Source organism: Equus asinus, chromosome 8, assembly GCF_041296235.1.
Source record: "Equus asinus isolate D_3611 breed Donkey chromosome 8, EquAss-T2T_v2, whole genome shotgun sequence".
NCBI lineage: Eukaryota > Metazoa > Chordata > Mammalia > Perissodactyla > Equidae > Equus > Equus asinus.
Genome location: NC_091797.1, coordinates 14,424,221 through 14,443,247, shown reverse-complemented (window position 1 = coordinate 14,443,247; position 19,027 = coordinate 14,424,221). Strand labels below are relative to the sequence as shown.

Here is a 19,027-nt window from a genome sequence, read left to right as displayed (position 1 = left end):
TTGGTTTGCACAATTTTAACTGATAAATGCTGGTGTCACTGAGGAAGAAAACTGCCTAAAGAGAAGACCGAACCCCCCGGAGAGCATGGCAGCCTGCTGCCACCTTGTGGTGGCTTGGTGCAAACGTGGGAGCAGCGAATACAAGGCAGACCTTTCAAGCAACACAAAATGGAACGTGTCTGTGAAACCACATAGTGTTAAGGCCACGTCTATAGCATAAAAATGGGTAAGTTTATTCAATGTCTTGGATATTCAGGTCAAAAGTATGCATTAGTCTTAACTGATGCTACTGCACATAAGCTTTTTTGGCCTCCATGACTTGCCTCAGAGCTTCTCTCCAGCAGCATAAAACAATCCAAAGCCTATTCTGGACCAAAGTGCTCGGGAGGAAGAAAACAGCCAACGAACACAGAAAGGATAAACAGAAACCAAGGTGCCCGCGAAATTAATCAGAAGTCATATGTTATTTACAGCAAACAATGGTTTGGTTTGTTTGGGGATGGGAAGCAGGCAGTGTGATCCAGTCTCTTGCAATGAAGAAGCAATACTCTTGGTCCTTCCTACTTTCTTCTCTTTACCTCACGGCAGCTTTCATTGCCCATTCCCAAGGCTTCCACCGACTCCTGATCGGCGTCATCACATGTCTCCCAACTCCAGTTCAATTAAACACTCTTATTCAGGGAATAAAGGCAAAGACTTGGGGGCAGGGCGTATGCGGTGGGGGAAGAAACATGGGAGAAACCTTCTTGGCTCAACTCCAAAGTGCAGAGATGAGGCCTCCTCAGATGAGGAAGACGATGCCCTCAGAGACCATGACCTGGTTGTCGTCCTGCATCTTGCTCAGCGCAGCCTGGATCTCCGCTGAAGAGAAGGGCTCTTCTTTGTTCTGGTTGATGGATTCTGTGAGGCGATTCATGCCCACTGACTGTGCGTGAGCTTCCTGGAACACCTCCAAGAGGGCCACCTTGAATGCCTTCAACCTGACCCAGAAAGGAAAAACAGAGGAGGAGGAGTAAACAAACCCGATGCTTTCAGGCAAAATCTACTCTGAGAGAATGCAAGGTCTTAATACAGTGTAGGCGTCCCCTATATTCACACACAAATACACACACAGACACACCGCCCTGCCTCTGACGGCTGCTCCATGCCCAAGTTTCCCCTTTTGAAGCTAAACTGCTGTATTATAGAGTTTCCTGCACATTGGAAATAATAGCATTTTAAAAATCAGAGGACTTTGAGGGTGTGAGAATTGGCATTCCCATACACTGTTGGTAGAAACGTAAACTGGGATGGCGTCTTCGGGAGGCAGTCTACCAACAAGTACTAAAATTTTAAAGTATAGGGGCTGGCCCCATGGCCGAGTGGTTAAGTTCGCACGTTCTGCTGCAGGGGGCCCAGTGTTTCCTTGGTTCGAATCCTGGGCGCGGACATGGCACTGCTCATCAAACCACGCTGAGGCAGTGTCCCACATGCCTCAACTAGAACGACCCACAACGAAGAATACACAGCTGTGGGGGGGGGGGGGGGGGGGGGGGGGCTTTGAGGAGAAAAAGTAAGAAAATAAAATCTTTAAAAAAAAAAAACAACATTCAAAGTATATCCTGTGACCCAGAGAGTCCATTTCTAGAAATTAGCTTTACAGCTACACTTGCATCAAGTGCACAATGATAAATATAAGAATGTTTTCCAGAAAATAGCAGATTTACGGAAACTAAATGACCATGATACAAACCATCAACAAACTTTTACGCATCCATACTATGGAAACCCTGCAGTCCTTAGCGAGAGATCCAAGTGAGCTGATTCCAAAAGCGCTTGCAGATAGAGTTCAATGGTTGTCTCCAGGGGGTAGAATTACAATTAATTTTCATGTTTTTTCCTAAATACTTTTTAATGTTTTCAAATGTCTTCAGTTAACACATCATGTTGTATGTATATTTTAGGTATTACAGGAAAAAAAGCAAACCTTAGCCACGGAGTTTCTTTGGTGCCCAGTAAACATAAAATTTATAGATAAACTGTTTCTGAAACTTTGGTAGGAAAAATTCTTCATCTCAAAACAAACGACAATAATTTAATAAGAGAAAAAAAAATATATATATATATATATAAAATCTCCTACTGAGAAGAACTGAAGGTTACTGTGAGATACCAGCTTTGCCCTTGCTCTAAGCCTCTTCTCCTGACCTCACAAGGAGGTCGTATGTAAAATGTCCACAGAGAGAATTATTTATAAAGCAAATGGTAAAACGTAAACAACTGGGGATCCTGGGTAAAGACCATACAAGAGTTCTTTATGCTATTTCTATAATCTTTTTTAAAGTTTGAAATTACAATCAGAATAAGAAATGTTTTAAAATCCCCGGGCCTCCAGTTTGGAGCTCCGTGAATAAGCAGCTTGTTCACACCCTCTCCCTGGGAAGAAGGCCTGGCCCCAGCAGCACGTGGAACGCCCTTCCCTCCTCACCTGGACTCGCTCAGCTCCACCTTCTGGGGCTCCTTGGTCTCCTGGGAGTCCACCGTCTTTGGAGTGTGCACTTGAGAGGATAAACGGTTGCAGAGAGTGGGAAGACAAGGTGAAGCCATTTGCACGAACACCAGAAACTGATCTTCTCCACTCCCCAGCCCTCGTGACCCGCTCAACACTCATTCCCTAGGGCTCTCATGGGGCCAGGCAGGACAATTAGGATCAAGGACTTGAGTCAGGCAGGAGACCTTCCACAGACGTTACCTAGAAAGCTTACATCAGGCTTGGCAAAGAGCACAGTGCACTAAGGAGAAAGCAAACAACCGAGCAGAGCTCATTCTCCCAAGTTTTCACCGTGGGTTTCCCCTGAGGTTCTCTTGTGACAAACGTCTTGGACGCAGGGCCCCAAGCAGGGAGCCAAAAGCGGGCCCGCCAGCACGCAGTGCACAGAGCAACTACAAAAGTCAGGAGCCAAAGGAACCACTTCCTTGTCAAGAGGGGATGCTCACTCACCTTGAGGCATTTCCTCCTCTGTGTCACTGAAGTCATAGGGGTCATAGGAGTCCCCATCTTTGGCATCTGAGTGACGAGTCTTCCTCCTAAAATACCCACAGCAGTTAGGAGAAAGGCTCTGGGGAGACCCATCCTGTGCCTCCAACCACAGAAAAAAGAGATTAGAACCATCTGCAATCAAAGTGAAACACCAGGCCAAGGCCCATACAAGCTTACTTCTTCTCAAACAGACCGAAAGTCTCTAGACCAGAACACAAACAGGCCCTGCATCCCAAGGCTCTTTCTCCTCACCACCCACCACTGTAAATTCAACCACAGGCCTGAGACGGAAAACTGCCTTGAGGAAAGGATTCTGAAATGTATCTTCAAAACCTCTGAGTGGGTTCCTGCTCCTGCTACTTAGCATTTCTTTAGCAGGAGAGAGGTCAAACGCACCCAATGGAGGGGCGCGCTCACTCTCCCCTCTGCCTGGGTCACCTTCACTCTCACACCCTGCAGGTCTGGACAGACACCTTTTCCCGAAAGAACCAGATGTTACCCAGCAGCACTTGATCCACCCTCCACCTCTCTCCCCAGCCCTAACTGGAAGTCTGTTTATCTCACTTCTCTTTGCCCCACCTTACCTCTTCCTCCTCTGCTCTTGGTCCTCCTGGCTTTTCTCCTCTTCATCTTCCGTCTCCGATTCATCCTCATTTCGCTTCTTACGTTTCTTCTCCTTCTCCAGAACCTAGGACCAAGCCAAGTATGGGTAGGCAGCGAGGTCACTGACGCCAGGGAACTGAGTTACAGCCCTTCTGCACCATCAGCATAAATGCCTCCCATGGGTCTAACGACTCACTTAGCCTCTCTTGTCCCCGAGTCCCAGGACCAGGGGCAGGGGGATAGGCTGCCACTCATCTCTAAAAATGCTGGGAAGTCTCAGTCTTTCACATAGTAGGTACTCAATTGAGTGTTTACTGAATAAAGAAAGGAATAAAAAAAAAATTCCAGCCTATAATGGTTAAGGGGAAAACAATTCATTTCCTTGTAAATTAGGTGTTTAATTCAAATTTAAGACAACCCCCTTCCTAGCAAAGAGAAAATGCCAGGAAAAGCTTAGCAGACCCACAACTAAACACCAATGGGCTATAATTTACCAGATTGGTGAGAGGGTGGGCAACGAGGAAAAGGGAGTCAAGACGTCAAGGCTTGGTGTCTTAAATGACAGAGATGCAATGTCACAAGTAGAAACAGGGAAACAGGATGAGAAGCAAGTTTGAGAGGTCAAGTTTTGACGTGAGTTTTTGAGGTGCTAACGGGACATCTGGAGAGACTGCCAAAGGGAAAGGTACAGAGGCCAAAGGAAGATTGTCAAGGTCAATCCTTTGGAAACACCTACTTTTTCAAGGGCAAAGGAAGCAGGAATAGAAAGAGAAGCAGTTGACTGAAGGTCAACACGTCAATTAAACCAGAATCTCTGGGGCCTCTAGGAGCTCTGGCATCAGTATTTTAAAGCTTTCCAGCTGGTTCTCACGTGCAGCCAGGATTGAGAGCCACAGGTGCCACAGGTCCCAGAGAAAGGAGAGAAGCCGACTGCACAGTGGCAGACATGCTACCGTCTGTGGATGGGCCGAACGCTGTGAGGCCTGAGCACCAACGGTGTACTCAGAAGAGCCTCTCACGCCCAAGCATCTGAATCCTCACCTTCTTGAAGTAGGCGTACTGGACCAACTCCACAGCTTCCTCGGCGTCCTGCAGGTCCACCGTCTTGCTCATGCGGGCCTTGGCATGGGCTGTGGCTAAGCGAATCAGAGTTTCCAGCGTCCGGGCTGTAACTGGAGATGTCTGGGGGTTAGAGAACAAGGGCAGATTATATTTCCAGAATGCGCTAGGCAAGCCCATCACTCCAGCTGCCCGGAAAAGGGAATAAACACCACCAGGAAAGAAAGGATTCCAGAGCTCTGTGTTCTCTAGAAACACCACAGAAAATCCAGAAAGATAAAAACGATCAAATACGTGTGAGAGTGTTGAGGGAGGGAGCAGCAGGTGACAGGGAAAAAGAAAATGAGGCAACTTGCAGCTAGAAAGATAAAAGGCTAGAAAGAGTACAACAGTGAAGGAAGACAAATCATTCTTTATCACAGGCCTACAATGCACCGAGAACACTGCTTTTATATTCCCGTGTCATTTAACGCTCTTAAAAACTTAGAGAAGTTTTAGACATGAGGAAAATGAGACTCAAAAGAGCTCCATGGAATTTGTCCAAGGTCACACTAAGGGAGGGGTGTGAAAGGGGTCATCTGAGGACAAATCTTGAAAATCTGGGTAAACTCACTTAGGTCAAGAAGAGGAGCACAACTCTGACATGTTCTTATCAAGTGGTTCTCACGGGGGCGCCGGGGGGGCAGGTATAGACCAAACTGGGGCACTTTCATCTTTTCCTATGCTCTTGTCTGAATGGCATCCCCGGCCTAATGAATCAGGATGTCTGTGTTCAGACCATGCATCTGCACTTTTCAAGTTTCTGGTGATTCTGATGTGCCATCTTAATTAAGCATCCCTGACATCATCCAAGCTTCTCATCTATGGATAAAGAAACTGTGACCTGACAGGTGAAAGGATCTGTGCAAGGCCCTAAAGTTAGCTGAAGACCTGGGATCAGAACACGGGGCTAGTTCCTTCCACCACACCTCCCCGTCTCCCACTGCATGACACTTCAGTGATGTTATCTGCTAACTAAAAAAATTCACCAAATCATTTAATAATTTAGAAAGCTATCTGGAAAAGAAAAAAAAAAGATGGCAACAGTTGTTAGCTCAGGTGCCAATTTTTAAAAAAAAAAAGAAAGCTATCTGAGTTTGGAAGTTATACACTCCATTATAAACTACGGTTTTTGAATCACCTAAAAAGCTAGTGAAATCCTAGCCTGCACTAGCAAAACGACACAATCCAAATGGAGGATTTACCAAGCCCACTAAGACCGCAACTAAAACAGTGTACTGAGTTCAGTGGGAGCCTTTGACACACTGGAACACGTTCACGAGAGGAGAAACAGTGAAAAAGAAAGGGTGAAGTTTAATCTGAAGAAGACAAGTCATACACAATCTCCAGAAAACAAAATTAAGACCCACGGATAGAAGTCATGGGAAAGCAGGTTTAAGCGCAATACACAGAAGAATATTCTAACATTTCCATGCAGTGATGTAACAGGCATACTGTCACTGGAGGGTCAAGAACTCCAAGCTGGAATTTCAGAAGGTAGAATTCCTGTCCTGAGTGTGAGCCCAGAGTAGGTGATCTGGGACCAGGTCTAAATCCAAAAGCCTGTGTCTCTGTCACAGAGGAGGGCTCTGGACTTGGGTCTGTCTGCTGTGAACTGTATACGAACTATGCTGCCTCAAAAGATTCAGATAAACCCATGAGCAGCTACACTAGGTTTCTAGAAATAGCTTTGGATAACCATCACAGCTGCCCAACTCCTAACCATCTGTCAAAGTGCAGCCCAAACATCACACTCTCTGGAAATCGTTTCCTGACATTCACACCCGCTTCTGGAAAGTCTAAAGGAAAAATTAATGGCTTCTTTATCTGTGCTCCAATAGTCTTTCACATTCAGTCCTTTTTAGGTACACCATGGTACATATTTACAAATATGTATGTCTGATCTTTCCATCTACCTTTCTGCCTCCCCGTCCCCGATCTGAGCTCTTTGAGGACAGCTCTTATTTTAACACTGCATGTAAAGACAGGGGGCCAGCCTGGTGGCGCAGCGGTTAAGTTTGCACGTTCCGCTTTGGCAGCCTGGGGTTCACCAGTTTGGATCCCGGGTGCGGACATGGCACCACTTGGCACGCCATGCTGTGGTAGGCGTCCCACATATAAAGTAGAGGAGGATGGGCATGGATGTTAGCTCACGGCCAGTCTTCCTCAGCAAAAAGAGGAGGATTGGCAGCAGTTAGCTCAGGGCTAATCTTCCTCAAAAAAAAAAAAAAAAAGAGACTAGTCCAGTTCCCAGAAGTCACTAATATGTTTGCTGAATGAATTACAGCTTCTGGAGGCCAATGTCATTTGAAGTAATCAGACACATGTTATCTCTGGGGTTCTCATTTCATTTTCCTTTGCAAAAGGAAATGATTAAAATTGTGTTAACAGGAAGCCCTTCGAACCAGAAAGAAAAGGTAAGCAATCACTCTGTGAAAATGCCTTCAGCGCTCTCAGATGGTAGAGACTCCTTCCCCAGCCATATACCTAAGGGACTCCCAGGTCCATCCTCCCTCTGGGGACTCACCCTGGCGGTGTCCGAGCTCATGCTGTCTTGGCTGCGCAGGCGGGTGTACTCTTCTGCAATGTAAGCAGCTGACTCCTGTGTTAGGATGGGCTTGATGATTTTGGCCACGTGGATGTACTTCTTCATGAAAGCTGCATTCACCATCTTCTCCCTGGACCCATACACAGTGAATTCCACTTCCCTGCCACACCTCAGCCCCTGCCTGGGGAGTAGCTTTGCCTCTCCTCAGAGAAGTCAAGGTCAAGAAGCAAAGCAGAGAGACAGCCTAGAACCCATTTTCATAAATCCCATTTAGAAGGCCATGTAGAAGGCCCTTTCACATATTTTTAAATAATTCTACAGGCCTTACTTAGGTATTATTTGTGAGGTAGGGAGTTTAGGTATTATTTGACCTATTTTATAGGTGGGAAAAGTATGGCTCAGAGAAGCTAAAATGGACTCGAATTCAGTTTTCTGACTCCAGATTCTGTGTTCTTAAACTAACAGGTCTGAAGATTATGCTATGCTTCTTACTGTACCACAGCCAAAAAGAGGTCCAGGATCTCACATTTCATGCTGTGAGCACCTAATCACAAGTCCCCTTTTTCCAAATCCACTTGCAAAGCCTCCAATGCTTGCTGTCTACTGACTCTTCACCATAAACTCAACACAAATAGCTATGTGACTTGTGTAGTCCTTCCTATGTGAGGGTGACATCACACACCCGCCATCAGTTAGGCATGTCGTCATGTTCTATTTTAGGAAAAGATCAGAACCTAAGCTTAATCACCCACAAACATTTACAAGGCAACTGGCCAGGAAAAAGGGGGTATCTGTGGATCCAGGAAATACAACAGACCCGCAAGGTGATTCCAAGCATGACCTTTGCCGGGGCAGCATATATATGCACACTCTAATATGACACAACATTATATATACACGTGCTCTAATATGACACAACATGTATACGCGTATGTTCTAGCATGTCGCAACATATACACATGCTCTAACGTGGCACATGTATACACACATGCTCTAACATGACACAACATGTATACACATGCTCTAACATGACACAGCATATATACACACATGCTCTAACATGACACAGCATATATACACACATGCTCTAACGTGACACAGCATATATACACACATGCTCTAACGTGACACAGCATATATACACACATGCTCTAACATGACACAGCATATATACACACATGCTCTAACGTGACACAAATCGCAGGTTCCTGCAAGGGAGAGGTATGAGGAATGCTCACTTTTTCTTCTTGGTCCCATGCAGAAGGTTGTCATGCTTCTCATAAATCTGGGTGTCCTGCTGGTCTTCCTGGCTAAAGTTGGGATCGTCTGTAGCCAGGATATCCACAGCACTACCCAAAGGCATAGCTAGAAAACCCAAGTCAAGAGAAAGGCAGAGTAAGAAAGAGCTTAACCCAGGGGAAATTGCTTCTTCTATAGCAAAGGAAGGGAAGAGAGACAAGACTCACAAAGCAAGGACCCAGAAGGAAAGAGACTTGTGGAGCACACAAATAAGGAAAGTGGAACCACCTGCCACACAGAAGATGCTCAAAGGTGTTCCCAGACCCAGAAACAGACAAAAGACACACCTTAGGATACCCTCTAGTGAGCAAGAAGAGGAGGTGGCCAGGTAGACAAAGGCATCTTCAACATCAACCCAGACACTAAAATGCCCACCAGCTGGGTTAAGCCAGAGATAACAGCCCTTCCTTACTCTTCTCATGGCCTCACCATCGCCATCCTGCTCCCCAGGTGCCCTGTAACGGTGCATCCTAAGGACATGGTCCGAGATCTCCCGATCCTGCTCAGGGTCCATCTGATCCAGCATGATGAAGAGCAAGTCAAATCGGGAGAGCAGGGAGTCCTGCAGCCCGATGTTCTCCATAGGGGTCTTGTACTGATCATACTGGGAAACATAAAATAGGAAAAGTAGAGGGATATCAATAGGAAGAAAGGACAAGGAGGCTGGAAGGATTCTGGGAGTGAGAATGGAAGACTAGACCTTAAAGAAAAAAGACAAAAAGCAGTGAAGTATTTCAAAGCTATTAAAATATTTAATTCATCTCTTCTACCTGCAACCGTTTTCTAACTGAAGCTCAGGTGACCTGAGCGAACTCAGAGCGCTGCTCCTTCTTCCAAACAAACAGAGCCCCACCTCCTTGCTTAGTCGCTGCTAAGAGGACGAGTGAGGGTCTCAAAACCAGCCTCCTCCTTCCCAATGCTCCTTTCATTCCCAAGGCAGCATCAACCCCGAAAGATGATTCCCTCTCCCCTACCTGTTATAAAGGCAAGACAAGCTGGCCACACCAGAAGCACCTGGAAACTTTGGAGTCCCTTACTCAGAAGGTAGTGACTAAGATCTCGACGAAAATGGTCAATACAATACCCATTGTGAGGATGAAAAGAGTTGATAAATATAAAGTATTTGTAAGTATTAGTATTACTATGGTACAGTCGTTGAAGAGGACAATTTGGCAATCTCTTCCAAAATAAAAATGAATACGACTCTTGATCTAGTAATGCCAGTGCTGGGTATATCCCTAAATGTGTAACGAAACACAAATAAGGGGGATGTTCGCTGCAGCTTCATCCATAATAGCAGGAGGGATAAGGGGAAAACACCAGTGCCCATCAAACGGAGACCAGCAAAACAAATTACTATAAATCCATACAGTGGAATACAGCTGTTCAAAAGGGAAAACTCATCAAACCTCAAGTGGGATAAATATTAAAGATTACACCAAGCACATCATAGCCACACTAAAAAACAAAGATAAGTAGATGAATTCTTAAGGAAGAGACTGTGTATTTGCTGGTACATGTTTAAGTTTTTGTTTCCTGAAACACTCAAGAGTTGTTAGTGGCTATCTCTTGAGAAAGGAATAGGAGGGAAGGCTTTCAATGTCCATGCTATACCTCTCCGCTCTGTTTACAATCCTCCTACCACGTGCACCTGGTACTTTTACTAATGTCAATACAAGTTACCTGCGTTGTGAGACTGCAGAATATTTTTGTTTTCTTTCTTGTATTTTTAAAAAGTTATCTTAAATGAATAACTTCCCAGGGGATTCTGACGTGTACCAGTGCGTGAGGTGGCCCTAAACCAAGGACAGTAATAAGATGACAAGCTTACTTTTGTCTTTGGCCTGTTATTCCCCTGGGTCACCTAGAATAAACTTCTCAGCCCAGTTACTCAGCAAAACTCAATGAAAGTGAAGACAATGGTTAACGGCCCGATTCTGCTCACCCTGCCATAGACGGGGTTGGCAGCTGCTAAAACACTGCAGCGGGCATTCAGTCGAGCATGGATGCCAGCCTTGGCGATAGTGACTCGACCCTGCTCCATCACTTCGTGGATGGCCGTGCGGTCCATGTCAGACATCTTGTCAAATTCATCGATGCAAACCACACCTCGGTCAGCCAGGACCATGGCCCCCGCTTCCAGACGACGCTCCCCTGGGAAGTGGGGAGAGAGAAATGCATGCCACTGTCCAGGTTGTAGGGGACAGAGGAGAGATTTCAATTTCCTCCCACACACTTCTCACTATTGCACAAGAGACACAGCGGTCAGCTCCTAGAGACTTAGAGGAAACCCTGGTGGGTCATCTTTTCAAGCTCCAGTCTGAGTCCTCCTTGTTGCACTTTGACCCCAAAGCAGCTAGACTCTGACAAACTGCCTTCAAAGATTTCCTCTCTTCATCCTCATCCTTAAGTGATTTCCCAACTACATCTCTGTCTCTTTTCACAAGTCTTTGGGGACGGCCAGTGGTGCAGCGGTTAAGTCGCACGTTGTGCTTCTCGGCAGCCCGGGTTCGCCAGTTCGGATCCCGGGTGCGGACATGGCACCGCTTGGCACGCCATGCTGTGGTAGGCATCCCACATATAAAAAGTAGAGGAAGATGGGCACAATATTAGCTCAGGGCCAGGCTTCCTCAGCAAAAAGAGGAGGACTGGCAGTAGTTAGCTCAGGGCTAATCTTCCTTAAAAAAAAAAAAAAAGACCCTCAAAAAAAAAAAAATAGAGGAGGACTGGCAGCAGTTAGCTCAGGGCTAACCTTCCTCAAAAAAAAAAAAACCAAATCTTTGCATCCCTTCCTCAAATTTTTAAAATAGTACAATCTTCATTTTTATTTTCCTTCCAATTTGCTAAGCTTTCTCCTTTGAAACACTTTTAAATAACTCTTTCAAATAGCCTTCTAGGAGACATTCTTGTCAACAGAGGGGCATCCAGAGACTTAAATAATTCACCTAATGCCAGACACTCACTCCTCTATAATCTGGCCCAATCTAACCTCTCAAGTGTATCTTCCTAACATGAGCCAGTGCCAAGTTCAGGGAATTATGCTCCATCTTGGCTGGACCGTAGCCAAGGACACGCGACCTTTACCTGTTTCCTGGTCCGTGGTGACAGCGGCCGTCAGACCCACTCCAGAGGAGCCGCGGCCAGTGGTGGGGATAGCCCGGGGTGCGGTGCAAAGCACATAGCGCAGAAGCTGAGACTTGGCAACGGACGGGTCTCCTGTAATTGGACAGGGGCAGGCGGACTCACTAGGGACTCCCCGGCCCCCCAACAAGTCCTGCTTTCCCAGCACAGCTCCGAGCATAACAGAAGTATACAGTAACTGGGTGTTTATTATCTCCTTCGCTTTTCCTTTACCATTCACAGCAGAATATATTTGAGATCTTATAAATCCGGAAACCCAAAAATGATGATGATAATGAAAAAAAGATTCATTTTAGCCTTTTGCCCTCTGATAGCACTGAAATACAGACAGGTACAGAATACACAAGCTGACAGGTCATACATTCCCACAACCACCCTCCACAAGGGAAGACAAGAGTCTAAAGCAAATCCCCAACACCATACCTATCAGAAGAATATTGATGTCCCCACGGATGTGGCTGCCATTTTCTAAGTCTCGTTCCACCCCTCCCAAGAGCAGGCAGAGGATCGCCTTCTTGACATAGTCATGCCCATGGATACTAGGGGCCAGCGACCTGGCCAGCTGGTCAAAGATATCCTACGGGAGGAATAACCAATGGAGTGAAAAGCCTAATGAGATTCAGCGGGGTGTGGCAGAGCTCCACTTTACACTTTAGCCTAGAGAGAACGCTTAAAGAAACACACAAAGATAGACACTGTTTCTAACTGTAAAATCTTCTTCTCGAAGACAAATTACATTGATCAGACCATTGTCAGAACAGACACAGAGGAAACCTAGACTCTAAAACTTGCTTAGAGGTTGAATATTTAAGAAAAAAAGTGATCCCTGACCAAAATTGAAATCTGTTTCTCTTTATACTCCTCATTGATATAAATCAATAAATTATCTTAATTTTTAAGCCAAAAAAAAGTGTTTCCAGGTTGAAAGCATTTTAGGTTTAATAAGAATGTGTACTGTGTTTCAGCAGTAACTTTTATCATACATGCATATATTCTGTTCCCTTCTAAATGTGGACATTCTATCTTTAAAAAAATCAAAAAACAAATTAGAGAACTAAAACAAAAATCACACACTATTTGGAGTAGCAGTGCATCGCCGAGGTGTCAGTGTGCACTCACTGGTCCAACGACTGATGCTCTAGCTCCTCGTCTGATGTTTGTATTAGGTTCACTTAGCAGCCCAGCAGCAGCACAACAGAAATATTACAGAACAAAAAACAAACACAGCCTTTTACTTGCTGACTGGTCCAAACCAGAAGCTAGCTCCAAATACTGCAGAGGAAAAACCCTGACCTTCCTCCTGATCCAGCACAAAGACGGCCAGGCCCAAAAATGACCCACATGAATCCATCCCCACCCTCAAGTTTCTACAGCGGGCCCAGACCTTGGAACGGGTTTTACTGAACTTCTTGATCTTGGCTATATCCTCAGCAGAGAACGAAGGCTGAATGTCCTTGCTCAGGTGCTTCACGTTGCAGGCAAGCAGAACCGTCCTGGGACAGAGAGAGGAGGAAGCCGGCTATTGTCAATTCCTAACATCAGAGCCTTTTTAGGCCGCTAATCTAGAACAGCAAATTGGAAAAGAGGAAAAGAAAGGCTGTTCTGTATTCTGCAACTGATTCTCTCTTAGTCTAGGACATAAATACGCTGATGATGCCTCAGCTGAGGAAGTTCTCATCTCCCCTGACACAGAGCTTCAGACAGGAGTATGTGTGCGAAGGAGGCGGGAATCCATGAGGGACCCCCAGGTAAGCCACGAGGCTATAAGCACATCCCCACTAACTCCCACTTTTAGCAGAAGATAGTATCACCAGTTTTATCTGATAGAAAAGAGGTACCCCATCTCCCAGGCAGGTAGAGTGCTCCACCTGTCTAACAGAACTCTCCAGAATATGGCACACTGGAGAAAGAATACTAGCAGAAATGCAAGCTGCCAGCAGTACTCCAAACACCTCAGACTGACCCTTTACCTGAAGGTGCCCGAGGTGTAGCCTCCCTTCTTTCCAGGAAGGCAGCGGTAGGTCCCCACCACCTGGATTCGGTCACCAGGCTTCACTTTATCCACCAGGTCATCATCCAGAATGACGTCCACAGAGCGGGGAAGCTGGCCGGCGGGGGCCTTCTCTGGCATCTCCTGGATGGTGATGGTCTGGTGGTCCTTGTAGACAGAAAGGCCATATTCCGTCTCAAGGGGATTGTTTTCCTCATCCTGGAAAAGGAACGTAGGAAAGCAGAGTTACCTCAGCTCTGTCTTAGAATGTCATTTGTTGTAGGAAACAAATAGCATTTGGAGATGACCTCATGGGATTTTAGTATCCAGGAACAAAAAAAGCCAAATATCTCCTCCAGCTTTTTCCATCCCTATCTGTTCTAGAAACAAACCACCTAATGGAAGGGGCAATCTACAGTCTGAAGGGACCATGGCTAGATTAACAAGTAAATTCAGATTCTTACTCCCCTTTCTACAGCCGACTATATGCTTACACTATGATGCGGTATTTCCACTCCTAGGTAATATCCAACAGAAACGTTCACCCAAAGCCATGGACTATAACGTTCACAGCAGCACAACTGCTAACAGCCCCAAATTAGAACACATCCAAATGCCATCAACAGGATGGTTAAATCAATGTGGTACATTCATACAAATGAATACTATATAGCAGCCAAAATGTATGAAGCACACCTACACACAACATGCATGAATCTCACAAACAAAAGCCAACAGAGTATTTAGATAAAACATAAAAACAGGCAAAAGTAATCTACGCTGTTAGATATCAGGATAGGGTTACTCTTGGGCAGTGTGGGCCCTGAAGAGGGACTTCTGAGTACTGATGGGGTTCTGCTCCCTGGTTTGGATGCTGATTTTACAGGTATATTCAGCTTGTGAAATTTCATCAAGCTATACACTGATGTGAGCTTTCCTGTATGTGTACCAAACTTTAGTAAAAAGATATTCAAACTTTTACTTCCTTGCCGTTTTAATTTTCTAAAAACACAACAGGTATCACTTATTGAGTGCTTACCACGTGCAAGGCACTGAGCTGTTATTTCTTCAAACAGCCTCATGTAATCATTACAACAACTCGGTAAAGCAGGTATTTTTCACATTTTACACATAAAGAAACGGAGGCTGGGAGAGGTTACCAAGGTCACACAGCAAGCAGCAGAGCCAGGATCGAGGCTGATGGAACCTCAAAGCCCGTGCTCTTAAGCACCACACAGATGACCTCCAGAGACCTGGTCCCACATAGCTCTGGGCTCAGGCAAAGAAGCATGACCACAGTAATCAGAGAAGAGTACTCCCTGAGTACTTCCCCGAGAAGAAATTTTAGAAAGTAGGACTCTCGATGAAAAAGAGAGTAGGGTGACTTAGAGAATGCAACTGGCCTGGAAGTAGAAATACATGGGTCCTAGTCCTTAAGGCCAGCACTAAGTGGGACCATAAGCAAGGCATTTAACCTCTTGGAATCTCAGCATTTCATGTGGAGGAAGACTAAACGATTCTAACGTAAGTTCCAGTTATAATTCCAAGATACTCATTCTTGTTTGAGTTGTTTATATGTCAAGATTCCTCCAACAGCTGATAAAATTGAAGACAAGGACCGGGTCTTATTTATATCTGCGTCCTCCATAGCGCCCAACAATTCTCTGGATACAGTAGCTCTCAATTAAAATTTGATGGTGGGGACAGGTGTTCTTTGATAGAATGAGTTCAGACATTAAGCAGTCTATTAATCACCCTTTTTTGTCTGTTAAGTAAAGCATCATATTGTCCTCAATTCAGATTAATCTAAACACTAAGAATAAAGTGACTTCCTAGGCCAACCTTCTCTCAAACCCACAGTAAAATACTTGCAAAGATTACACACTAACATGATAGCATAAGTATTTTCTCATATTACTTTAAGTAAATTATAAAATTATATTTTTTACTATAACTTTGCTAAAAAGATCAATGTAGATTAGATGGGTTTTTTTTCCTTTCAACTCTTTAATAATTTTCTAGAGTGCAAATTTATTCTTTTTTAAAAAAGCAAGAATTGTGGACTTTCCATTTTAGACTCTGGCTAGCAATCAATCTTCCCTTTAAATGAACCCTTAATCCTTACTTTTCGCCCTTTCTACTTCTAGAAGACTTCAGATATCACCCAATGACTTGCATCAAAACATTCACCTTTAACCCCAACCTCCAAAGAGGCCCAATCAATTCATCCCCCTCACCTTGGTGGGATAGACAGAGCTGGAGGGAAAGGCCACCAGGGTGGTGAGATCGGAATATCGGCGCTCTATGGTCTTCTTGGTGGCAGGACAGTAGTGGACACTGCGGACAACTTTGGGACGAACTAGAGAGCCTAAGAATGGAAAACATGCATATAAAGTCATCCCACTAGACAGTGACAGAGGTGGGATCTAACCCAGGCGAACCTACGCTGACTCCAAATACTGTGTTCTTCCAACTAGCTTAAGCTATTTCAATAACACTTGTCATTTATTCATTTTTATATTTCTAACCAGAACATCACCATATCCATGTAAAACTTTAAGTACAACTGATCCCAACTGAGAAACAGTAGGAGTTCAGAGTTAGAATGAGAAGACTGTCAAAAGCCAAGACTCCTCCACTCTCAGCGGAATTCATCATTCTGCTAGCACAGGTGGTCACTCAAGGTTCCCCTAATCACTGTGCCCACTCAGAGCCCCCCCCCAGTTTCACCCCGAAACTTCAATGCTCCTCTGTTCTGAAGCCCCAAGCTCCCCAGCTCTACTCTGCCTCTCCTGCTTTCCCACGCCCCCAAGTCTATCCCACCTCCATTCCCTTAGCCCCCACCTTAACCCACTCACACTTAGTGACAATGCCCTCCACACAGACTACACAGCTGAGGAAGCAGGAGGTAAGAGTCCGGGGAGACACGTGCTTGGAGCCAAAGCTGCCCTCCAAGCCTATGTAGAACTCCTCATACTGCTTGGCATAGGTAGCATCAATGGAGGCCACAAAATCCTTTAAGGCCCGCTGGAAGGCGACCAGCTCCTCAAAGGCATTGCTCAGGAGGCTAAATATGGGCAAGAGAAAGAGTAATTAGGCAGAAAGCAGAGCTCAAAAGAACTGACCCTCAGAACAGAAGTGAACATTCTTAGATGAGGAAGGCCAAGGAGTGAAAATCCTAGCTCCTACCTGCCCCTGCCATCCTCCCAGGCTCAGTGAACCACCTCAGAACCAAGGGCCAACTTGAATTCAACTTATCAAAGATGTAGAACTGATACTCAGGTAAACACGGAAGGAGGAGCTCTTGAGAGGAGCTGAAGAAGGACCCTCAAGAGCTCCTCCTTCCATGTTTACCTGAGTATCAGTAACGCCCACCACCTACTTTTGGAAGAAGATAAAAACATAGGAGCAGGTGAGGCAAAGAGTGCTTCTAGGTCAAAAATATCTCATCCAGGGGGCTGGCCCCGTGGCCGAGTGGTTAAGTTCGCGCGCTCCGCTGCAGGCGGCCCAGTGTTTCGTTGGTTCGAATCCTGGGCGCAGACATGGCACTGCTCGTCAGACCACGCTGAGGCAGCGTCCCGCATGCCACAACTAGAAGAACCCACAACGAAGAATACACAACTATGTATCGGGGGGCTTTGGGGAGAAAAAGGAAAAAATAAAATCTTTAAAAAAAAAAAAAATATCTCATCCAGGTCCTCTCCAGGGAGGCCCGTTCCAATCTGGGGGAGAGAGAGGGGAGCCATTCTCACCCAGAGCCAGGCCATCCCCTTGGAAACCCTTGCCACTCACCGGTTGGCCCTCTTCTCATTTTTCCTGCGCAGGTCATTCACGTTGACAATCAACCGGGCTTGGTTGTCACTGATCAGCTCCCGAACTTTGCTCTGATAAATTCCCTGGTCTTCCTGCAAAAATAGCCACCACGTCTAACAACAGCCACAAATTCAAACAATGTTTTTAAACAGAGGCAGCCCTCGCAGCAAGAAAAATAAGTCAATCTCTGCGGCAGAGCTGAACTCCAATTTCTCCCTTATTTTCACTCCCTAGCCTCAGATTCCAAATACACCCTAAGAGGCCAGTGTAGGAATGATCAAGACTTCCTCCAGCTCCATGCTATTATTCCTTACGTCATTAACAGCTTTTCTGTATGCAGTCACTTCTCAACCTTTAATGGGGAATTAAAAAGAACTCATAAGAAGGACAGTAAGTAAAAACGTTGTTAAAATGTAAATTAAACAGGCTTTTAATATTCATATTAAAATGACTTCATTTAAGACTTATGTACAGAATTAAAATATTTTATTTCCCGATCATCTATATGATATGGAAAGAGTTCTCATAGCCAGACCTAAAGGAGTTGGGAGGCTTAGCTATTTGTTTACAGGCACAGCATTATCATCCCTTCAAGATGCTTCACCAACATTCTATGACTTTCAATTTGGGTTGCGTACAAAGCCCCTTTTTCCTGCATGCCAGACACTTTGTGCATCTCACCTGGTAGTGAAAAAGAATGCGGCCAAATGAGGAAGTCTTTCCCTCCGGGCAGGAAGTCAGTCGCTAAAATCTGGAGACCCTAACACGTGGCGGGTCACTACAGTTCTACAGCCATCCTTCCTCCTCCCTCTCCCCAAATGATGAGAGCAAGAAGCGATTTAAGGGTCAAAGGGGGGCTTTGCCACTTTATGTGTACTTAAAGGAAAGCTGTCGCCCTTCTCGAGCCCCGGCCATCGTTAGTACTTGGGAGAAAGTTACAGGACCGCGCGTACAGAAAGCCACTGACGACCGACTGCCCCGCCAGAAAAGTGACAAGATGGAGGTGGAGAGCTCCCGAGCCGAGCCCCGGCGGTCCTCCCGCTCCCGGCCCTGCTGCTCTCGGCGTGGAGCGGCGTCCCGCATGGCCTCCCTCGGCCCGTCCGCGTCCCCAAGGGCCCCAAGCGCCAGAGTCTCGCGACCGGGCGCCCCCCTCACCTCGTCATCCAAGAAGTCCAGGTAATCTCGCTGCGCCTCCCGCAGCTCCACATCGTCCAGCACCACCGTGCCCGCCATGCTCGCCCCCTCGGAACTGCCTCCTCCCGAGTGGCGCGGAGGGTCGCTGGGTGACCCCGCCCCGGCGCGAAAACTTCCGAACTTTTCCCGCCACCAAAGGTTACCCTGAGGAAGGGGCGGGGGCTCTGGGAGCATTTCTACATTCTGATTGGCTGAAACCCCTGACGCCAGAATAGTGAGTATCCAATCGAGAGCTGCTTCTTCTTTGCGTTTACCGAGGGGCGCCTCGCGGTGGCGGGAAATGTGCCATCCGGGGCCCTCTGTTTCTCCCCTCCCGGCTGCG

General features: G+C 46.0%; 1 protein-coding gene across 2 annotated transcripts; it reads right to left on the bottom strand.

Moving 5' to 3' along the window:
- Positions 1 to 210: 210 nt before the first annotated feature.
- On the bottom strand, positions 211 to 19,020 carry MCM3 (minichromosome maintenance complex component 3). Of its 2 annotated transcripts, XM_014834665.3 has the most exons (17): positions 18,667 to 19,020; positions 17,491 to 17,603; positions 16,557 to 16,765; positions 15,936 to 16,066; positions 13,679 to 13,917; positions 13,093 to 13,201; positions 12,132 to 12,285; positions 11,652 to 11,783; positions 10,513 to 10,721; positions 8,997 to 9,171; positions 8,507 to 8,633; positions 7,248 to 7,398; positions 4,664 to 4,804; positions 3,604 to 3,707; positions 2,981 to 3,066; positions 2,468 to 2,537; positions 211 to 980 (listed from the first exon to the last, which is right to left on the bottom strand). In XM_014834665.3, the coding sequence occupies exons 1-17, from the start codon at positions 18,877 to 18,879 to the stop codon at positions 782 to 784; spliced, it is 2,562 nt and encodes an 853-aa protein (XP_014690151.2). In that variant the 5' UTR covers positions 18,880 to 19,020; the 3' UTR covers positions 211 to 781. The 2 variants fall into 2 exon arrangements, with proteins under 2 accessions (XP_014690151.2, XP_044632781.2); XM_044776846.2 differs by lacking the exon at positions 17,491 to 17,603 and having other exon boundaries at positions 18,667 to 18,860.
- Between the last annotated feature and the right edge of the window lie 7 nt (positions 19,021 to 19,027).

What these genes read in the sequence shown, in the direction of transcription:
- MCM3 (XM_014834665.3), bottom strand. Translation starts at nt 18,879, where the DNA reads ATGCTCCCAGAGCCCCCGCCCCTTCCTCAGGGTAACCTTTGGTGGCGG. An exon ending in AATGAGAAGAGGGCCAACCG is followed by an intron (nt 16,766 to 17,490) that starts GTGAGTGGCAAG and finishes GCCCATATTTAG; the next exon opens with CCTCCTGAGCAATGCCTTTG. An exon ending in GTGGAGCTGAGCGAGTCCAG is followed by an intron (nt 981 to 2,467) that starts GTGAGGAGGGAA and finishes TTTCTGGGTCAG; the next exon opens with GTTGAAGGCATTCAAGGTGG.